Source organism: Dasypus novemcinctus, chromosome 22 (assembly GCF_030445035.2).
Source record: "Dasypus novemcinctus isolate mDasNov1 chromosome 22, mDasNov1.1.hap2, whole genome shotgun sequence".
NCBI lineage: Eukaryota > Metazoa > Chordata > Mammalia > Cingulata > Dasypodidae > Dasypus > Dasypus novemcinctus.
Genome location: NC_080694.1, coordinates 65,443,548 through 65,452,307, shown reverse-complemented (window position 1 = coordinate 65,452,307; position 8,760 = coordinate 65,443,548). Strand labels below are relative to the sequence as shown.

The following is an 8,760-nucleotide window of genomic DNA, read 5'->3' as shown; positions in this document are numbered from 1 at the left end:
TCTCAGACTGGAGACACTCAAGCAATGGAGGAGCCTGTATATCATATCCTGTGTCTGCTAAAGTTTGTTGACCAGCTGCTGATGACCAGACTTTGAAAAGCACAGTGTCTAAACCTGGGGGGTATATTAGACTCTGATGGGGCCACATAAAAATTATAAAGGTTATGGATCCTTTCCACAGAAATGTGTGCATGGGCAAGGAAATACAAAAGGTATATAAAATGCCAGTACACACAGGATCCTCGGAAGTCTTAGAAAGCAGGGTTTTTTAATGCTACTATGAGAAAAGGCTGCTAGGACTGTCCTCAGAGATGCAGCTCTCCCTCCCCTCCAATCCCGTCTGAGACTACAGCACAATTTCAATTCCCTCCAAGACAAGAGCAATCCAGGCTAAGACCCCATTGCCCACCTGTGGGTCTACACTAGGGTCTGCTCTACAAATCCATGGGCTTGGGCTGCAGCCAGCATTGGGGTCAGGGGAGCTGGGTAAGGGCAGAGAGGAGGGCAGGTGGCAGAGAAGGACCAAACCACCAGGAGATAAAGTTGAAATGTCGATCGTCCTCAATGTCAAGCCCACGGCGAAAGAGCCCCAACTGGACACAGGCCTGTCCACCCTCGGCTCCTCACAGCAACATTCAGCACAGCAGACACACTGGTTCTGGAAGGTTCTCTGGGAAATTTATTTCCTCTTCCCTGTTTAAGAATCTCCCTCTCCCTCAATTCATTCCTCAGTCCCACCTAATAGCAAGAATTTGTAAAAGCAAAATCATCCCAGGTTCTCATTTTCAAGGGAAGCAAGAAGGGGCAGCTCAGGGTACCAAGAAGTAAGACAGGGCTGTGGATGCTCCACGCCCAGCTCTCCTGAGCAGGAAGGTCTGTCGGGGCAGGGAACACAGGTCAGTGTGGGGGATGTGGGGGGCAGGGGCAAGCTACCTCCCCATCCTCCAGGATACAACAGGAATGCAGACACACAGATGCCAGCTGAGGAAAGAAAGTCTCCACATCCAAAGGAAGGGGGGTCTTGAAGTCACACGAGGGGAATGAACAGCTCTGGAATCTCTCCGTCCCTCATGAGGCAGCTTTGTCACGCTACAGAAGAAAACAATCCAGAGGACGTTCAGGTCATCTCTGTAATTGCTGACTTCATGACCAGCCCTCCACAGTCCTCATGTCCATGTCCAAGGAATCTGCAGGACCCAGGCATGTCCTCTCAGCCCATTCCCTCTCCCCTTTCAGGCCCCCCAGGGTCTCACCTCTAGAAGCCTTGAGAGACATCAGAGCCCTGGGCACTGTCACTGGCTGGAGAGGAACAAACACAGGGTCTGGTCAGAGCCACAGGGAGATGTGAGTCAAGGAGTGATAGGGTGAGCTGCCCCGTGGGCTCTGTCTACACTCCCCAAAGCCTCAGGTCAGCCTGACTCTCCACACGACCTCCCCCTCCATCACCCATTTACAAGCAGCCTGAGTATAGCTCCCTCTTGTTCCACCTGTGGAAAAACAACTAGTGAGAGCAGGACATGGGGTCCTGACAACTACTCCTGGAACCAGGGAAGTTTCCAGAACCATGACTGCAGAGCCAGGGCAGGATCAGGAAACACGGGGTGGAGGATGTGTAGGCTGGACCTTCTGCCCTCCTGGAGGTCTGTCCTCAGCAGCCCCTTCCCTCTAACTGCTGGGAACAGGGGCCTCCATGTCATCACTGGGGGACATTGTCTTTCTTCTCTCACTGGTTTATAAAGTAAGTGTAGTAACAGGCACAGACTGGATGGGCAGGTGTGTGAGGAGGGGCTTCACGGTACCAGGAAGGGGCAGGGCACACTTGGGGTTGGAAACCCCCCAGACAAGAAACCTCAGACCCGCCCCTTCCCTACCTGAGCTCTTCCTCCTCCTCTTCCAGATCAGAACTGCAGACACCACGAATGCTCCAAGGAGAACCAGGGCTGCCATGATTCCCACGATGAGGATGGGGGCCTGGCAAAGCAGCTCTGAGAAGGGGAGAAGGTCAGGGGACCTGACCCCAGGCTCAGCCCTGACCCTCTGGAGGAGCTCAGAAGGGCTCCTGCTTCCCTAGAAGAGGCCCCCACCTCCTCCCACTTACCCCATCTCAGGGTGAGGGGCTCGGGCAGCCCCTCGTGCTGCACGTGGCACGTATATCTCTCTTCCTCCCCAGAAGACACCTCCACAGCTGCCCACTTCTGGAAGGTTCCGTCCCCTGCAGGCCTGGTCTCCACAAACTCCATGTCCTGGGTCAGGTCTTCCCCGTCCCGTTGCCAGGTCAGCGTGATCTCCGCCGGGTAGAAGCCCAGGGCCCAGCACCTCAGGGTGACCCCACGGTCAGGGATGTGGTGGCGGGCTATGTGTGTCTTTGGGGGTTCTGCAGAAGGTCAGAAACTTCAGGAACTTTCCATTTCTCTCTTAGCCATTCTAGCAGCGCTCATGTGACCACCAGGAATGGACAGGACATTTGGGGTTGGGGGGGTGCCTCGCTCCCCTGTACCTGCGCGCAACAGCATCGCCTTCCCGCTCTCCAGGTATCTCTGCAGGTCCTCCAAGCATTCAACCTCCAGGTAGGCTCTGCGCTGCTCTGCAACCCTGGCCTCCTCCCACTTGCGCCGGGTGATCTGCCCCGCTGTGTCTGCCACCGTCCAGGAGCGCAGGTCCTCGGTGAGGCCGATGTAGTCCTCGCCGTCGTAGGCGTGTTGTTCATACCCGCGGAGGAGGCGCCCGTCGGGGCCCATGTCGCATCCAGATAAAATCTGGTAGGTGTGAGACCCTGGTCCCGGACCCAAGATCAGCCCCCGCCTTCCAGGCCCCGCCCACGACAGGCGCCACCGTTGGCTCCGCCCCGCGTTTTGCTCTACCTGCCTCCCCGCACACCTGTTTGTCCCGCCCCCAACGGCGCGACTGGGCGGGGCCCCTCCCGCTCCCGGGTGGGGGGTCCCGGGTCCCGCGGCCTCGGGGTGCAGTGGGGACCCGAGACTCGGGGCCACCCGGGCCCGTCCTGGGGATCCCGGTCGTGCGCAGACCCCGGGCCCCGTGGCTCACCGGCCGCGCTCTGGTTGTAGGAGCCGCTCAGGTTGCTCAGTTTCGCCCATAACTGCAGCGCGGAGGCTTTGCATTTTCGCGTCTCCCGCTCCCAGTACTCGGGCCGCTCCTGCTCCACCCACGGCGCCAGCGGCTCCAACCGCGGACTCTCCGCGTCGCTGTCGAACCGCACGATCGGCGTGTCGTCCACGTAGCCCACGGCGATGAAGTGGGAATCGTTGCGCTCCAGCCGGGACACGGCGGTTTTAAAATACCTGAGGGAGTGGAAGCCTGGGGGTGGGGGTGGGGGCGCAGAAAAAGGGTGGGGGTCAGCGTGGGGGTAAGCGAAGGAACGGGGGTCTGCGTGGGAGGACGCGGTTTCTGGGGTCTCCTTAACCTCCCCCGGGGGGGCAGCGCCCCCCGACCCCGCACTCACCCGCCTTGGTCTGGGTCAGGGCCAGGGCCCCCGAGAGCAGCAGGAGGAGGGTCCCCGGCGCCATGGCCGGAACCCCGGGTCTGGCGGGACCTGAGTCCGGGCGTGGCGGGGCGGGCTCTGGATGGGCCGCAGGGCCGGCGATTGGCTTCTCCAGAACCGAACCGGGCCCGCAGTGGGAGGCAGCCCTGGGCCCGCCTCACGAGGGTCGGGGCAGAAGGACCTGACTCCGGTTGGGAGAATAAGTATAACTGTGGGGACCAAGACCCCCAGCTTGGCCTCCCCGCCCCACACGCCAGCCTCGGGCTGAGAGCCAAGACGGGTCCTGGACTGGCCCGACCCCTCCCCTGCACTGAGCACTCTGTCACCCCCTGTCAGCGAGGCCTGGTCCTGACTTCACAGCTTGTGGATTAGTGAGGACCCCAAGGCGAATTGGGTGACCTCTACTGGTACTGGTCATACTAGAAATCAAAATGGAATTTAAATACTAATTTTTATAGATGAGTACTTATACCCAAACTCATTACACGTTGATAACTAATTCCATAATTTAAAAATGTAATAAAAAGGAATGGGTAAATTTACAATAGAACACCCTTGGACTTTCATATCACATTCAATCTATTAATTGGGTTTGAACAAAAGTTCTGCCTCGAATATAAATTTTGGAAAAGACAGGAGTATTTTCAATAGCTTTTCAGGCGAGCATTGACGTTCATCTTCCATACTACACTGAAAACACACAAGTGTAGTTTCTAAAGGTAAGTTGCAGTCTGAAATCTGATTTTGAATATTTCATCGTGTGACATGGAAATCCTCAGGTCTGTCTTTGCACATTAAATGGATTTTCTACTAATGCATGAAGATTTTAAAGTAACACACTGGCCCACTAAGCTATGTAGATCTTCCAGTAAGGACACATTTCTTTACGCATTTCCAAAAGGTGAAAATTGTTACAATTAATACAGATCCCACCAGAAAATGTATGTATATTAGAAAGCTGTAAAGCTTAGGATGATGGATACAAGTTTTCCAAAATTCTAATTTTTCTCTTGAGAGCTTACGTTTTATCATTGGCTCAAGCCACAGAGATAAAATATTTGAAATCACATTTCTGAGAGATGATTTCTGCCCAGAATATATGAAGAACTCTTATAACACAACAGTCCTCCCATGTGGTAGGCAGGAGCTCAGTCACTTGAGACACATCTGCTTCCTCTAAGAAGTTCTTTAAATTATTCTAAGCACCAATCTCAAGTACACTGTGGTATTCCCATAGGGACTCTCACAGCAAGTGCCATAGGAGAAAATGGCTGTAATTCAGCCAAGACACTGAAGCAATTTCATCTTTGCCACCAGAAAGCCTGGGTCCAAGTTTATGTTCCATCATTGTCATTTTTGTTTTTGTTAAGCTCAATCTATTCAAAATGTAAATACAAATGAATTAGATGTGTTAGAAAGAAATTGTCTTCTGGAAGAAAATAAGGCTCACCCAATTGTGGAGAAGAAAAGAATTTATTCTCAATCTTGCAAGAAGGGGCGCACAACCAGAAAACATGGCTGGTGCCCCGAACAAAGAAAAATGACACAATTTATACCCCTAAGCCTAGCACGGAAGCCCTTCCTCTGTTTCTCCATAGATTGGAAACCTAAGAAGTTACAGCCTATCCGAGAAGATCTAACTTTCCCATGCAAAAGTTTGTGATTAACCGCTTCCCTCATCACATTCCAACCATTTTAGTTTTTACCTGCTTCCCTTTGCCAAATAAGGAATGGAATGTAGTGCTGAATTGGTATTGGCTTTGCTCTTTCTTGGGCATCTTTTTGTTTGTTTGTTTGTTTTTTACTGCCTATAGGACTGGCTTAAGCTGGTTTCCTTTGTTGCTGTTTAACCTGGGAGTGGGAGACTGAGGCAGTAGGCTGCCAGGTTACATTAATCATTATTTTCTTCCTTTATGTGAAAACTAAACTTTGTTTCTTACAATTGCCCCTCTTTCTTTTAAATTCTTTTTTAGTTTTCACATTTCCATTCTTCAGATTTTCTAAGTGCTATTTCACACTTTTCATCATAAGAATCTCCTTCTTTAAGGGGGTACAGATTGTTTTGCCTACACTGTATGGGCATTTGTTTGTTTAGGGCAGTTTCAACGAGTCTTTGAACTAGCCCTTGGGCACATACAGCATCTGACTGTGGTAAGCACCCCAGCTGAGATAATGAGGGTAGTTAAGATGGACAGTGCAATCCCTTCCCATTTTCCAAACCAATTTTCAAGCCATCCTGTGAGTGAATTACTAATGCCAGAATTCTCTGCTAACTCCTCAGACAGGGCTGCTAGGCCTTATACAGCTTTAGTGATAGTTCCATCAGGGGCAGTGTTATTGGGGATAAATGTACAGCAACTACCTCCAATCATAACACAGACTCCCCCTTTCTCAGTTAGCATCATATCTAAGGCCATTCTATTTTCCCATGCCATTCTGCTAGTAGCATCTAATTGTTCTGCAATTCCTTTAACTGCATTCCTGGTGTAATTAATAAATCTCTGTTGGTTTTAATAGATATAATTAATCCAGTCTACATTTTTATGAATGGTGACCCAACAGAACAAGAATGACTCAAACCCAGCTGCTACCTGATTTCTAGCCTTAAACTCATCTGGGACTCCTCAGGGAACTCCTATATTCTCTAAATAGATCTGCTCATCAAAAGAACCAAGTAAACTTCTTTTCTCTCTCCCTCCCTGGGATGATATTCTTGCTTCTTTTTCAAATGCCAGGGTGAATGGGATAGCCAATTGGACCAGAGCACAGGTTCCGCGCCACCTCTCAGGCAGTATTGGTCGGAGAACACCCTTTCCACAGCACCACCACAGGTCTGCTCAAGATCTGACCAAACTGGAGAAATTGTCAGTATGATCACTGCTTACATTCCACACTTGTGTACACGAGGCCATATTTCCAAGGTCCTGGAATCCTTTCCCCTGTCTAGAGAGACAAGCAGAGTGATTCCCTGGGCCCAGATGCGAGGCAGGTATGGCCTTGATGTTTCCATTTCTGACTGGTGGGAAGAGAGAGGACAACGTGCTACAATTTTCACCAGGAGTAGCATTTTGAAAGAGGAGTATCATGCACTTAAACTCCTTCTCATGCTTTTCTATACCTAGCGGAAAGGGTACAATATGAGCTGTGGGGCAGCCTGTTGCCCAAGCATAACAGTTGCTTTTGTTTAGACTCTGGACTGTATATTCGATCCATTTTACCCAGGCATTTATGTCCCCATATCCTGTCTCTATTTCTATGGTTTGCTTTAAATCTTCTGCCTTAAGTATCTTAATGCTTTGGGATCATTTTGAATTGGGGAACTGGCCTTTGGTGAGTTTTCCTGTGGTACTTCTGAAGGGTTAGCTGGAGAGGGTGTTGTCGATGTCATATCTACAGGGGGAGGAAGGACTCGGATACAGAACCTCCCCAGAGGATCTTTACCTGTGACATCTGGTTCCATTCCATAGACTCTATCGACCACTTGGTCCCTGCTGCTACTCCTAGTTTCTAAGTTGTCTGCTTTCTTAATAGTTATTACTACTGGATTGCACTGAAGACTTTTGCAGTCTGGTGGGATATTACCTTTATAAAAGGTTATCTTACCCTTTAATGGCCTTGAACTTGGTGAGACCCATCCCATATTCATGGTCCCTCCCTTATACTGGGTAGTCCACCATACATCATCCCAGGAGGGGCAAGGAGGGGCTTGACTGTAACCATTCCCCACTGGCTCTGGGCATAGGGATTTATTTTTCCTACTCAGTCATTGCTGGTGCTCTAAATTCCCACAGTCTATTACTTGGCAGGCATCAAACTGCACCATCTGGGACTCCAGACCTTCAGTCACATTTATAACTAATTTGATGGGGCTGGTTCCTCCTAGGGTTTGAAACATCATGGCTAGTAAGATTATTTTCACCTGTAACTTAAGATCTGAATTTCTCCTTTGGTATTCTGATAGGACTAGGGCCATTGTTGACAAGGACAATACACAGCTCAGCCCCCTTCCCCCCACCCCGGTTATTGTTTTTACAGTGTACTCTTTAAGGGATCTGGGGCTGAAATTATTTTCCAAGACTCAGATGAAGTTGTTAGGTACTTATCATCGGGTTCAGGTAGTGGTCCCTTTACTCAAGTGTAATGAGTCCAACCTTTTTCTGTTGTTTGGACTGCTGTTTCAGTTGTCAGCAAGACTTGATAAGGTCCTTCCCAGGTCAGTTGGAGTTCAGACTCTTTCCATGACTTGATTAGGACCCAGCTGCCAGGCTGGTGTTGGTGGACTGCAAATTCAAGAGGCAGAGTCTGAGCCAGGAAACCCTAATGTCTGAGGGATGACAAAGTAGAAGACAGGGCCAGTATATAATTTTGAAGAAAGAGATCCTTCAACTCAAAGGAGGGGAGTTTTCCAGACTTCCCAGGGAAGGGCAGGCCAAAAAGCATTTCATAGGGAGATATTCCCAGTTCCCTCCTAGGGGCAGTTCAGATTCTTAACAGAGCTATAGGTAAATATTAACCCATGATAATTTGGTTTCTGAGACCAACTTTGAGAGTTTTTTTTTAAGGTTTGATTCATTCTTTCCACTTTCCCTGAGGATGGTGGGTGCCAGGGTGTATGGAAGTTCCATGTGATACCTAGACCCTGCATAATACTTTGCACCACTCTGGATGTAAAGTGACTACCATTGTCTGAATTTATGTTTTCTACTAACCCGTATCAGGGAATGAGTTGTTCAAGGATAATTTTTGAAGTCCCTGATGCTGTAGCTGAAGCAAGAGGGTATGCTTCTACCCACCCCGTCAGGTGATCCACCTGTCAGGTGTCCACCAGAACATATTTTAGTCGACCTACAGGGGGCATATCAGTATAATCAACCTGAATGCTCTGGAATGGTCTGAGGCCAGGCTCCCTCCCCCCTGGCACTTGCTTTCTTCAAACTTTCTTAACTTTCTGACAGATTATGCACCATTCACTTATTTGTTTGACTATAGTATAAAGGCCCATATACTCAAAATGCTTGAGAACCAGGTCACACATGGCCTGTACTCCCCAGTGACTCCCTTGGTGCAAAACCACTAGTACTTCCCTCATTATTTGCTTATTCAACATCTGCCGGCCATCTGGGAGGAGCCACTTCCCTTGGCTATCTAAGGTTGCCTCCAGTTGTTCTAATTCTTTTACTTCCTTTTCAGAGAATACAGCAATTCCAATTTCTTTGGGGATTGAGGGTATCAGGATCATTAGTTCCAGAGGGGAACAGAGG

General features: G+C 49.7%; 1 protein-coding gene across 1 annotated transcript; it reads right to left on the bottom strand.

Annotated features, from left to right (window-relative positions):
• Positions 1-297: 297 nt before the first annotated feature.
• Positions 298-3,852, bottom strand: LOC101418741 (popy Class I histocompatibility antigen, A-1 alpha chain-like). Its single transcript, XM_058285424.2, has 7 exons — positions 3,461-3,852; positions 3,046-3,315; positions 2,498-2,773; positions 2,099-2,374; positions 1,872-1,985; positions 1,254-1,299; positions 298-1,089 (listed from the first exon to the last, which is right to left on the bottom strand). The coding sequence occupies exons 1-6, from the start codon at positions 3,522-3,524 to the stop codon at positions 1,256-1,258; spliced, it is 1,044 nt and encodes a 347-aa protein (XP_058141407.1). The 5' UTR covers positions 3,525-3,852; the 3' UTR covers positions 298-1,089; positions 1,254-1,255.
• Between the last annotated feature and the right edge of the window lie 4,908 nt (positions 3,853-8,760).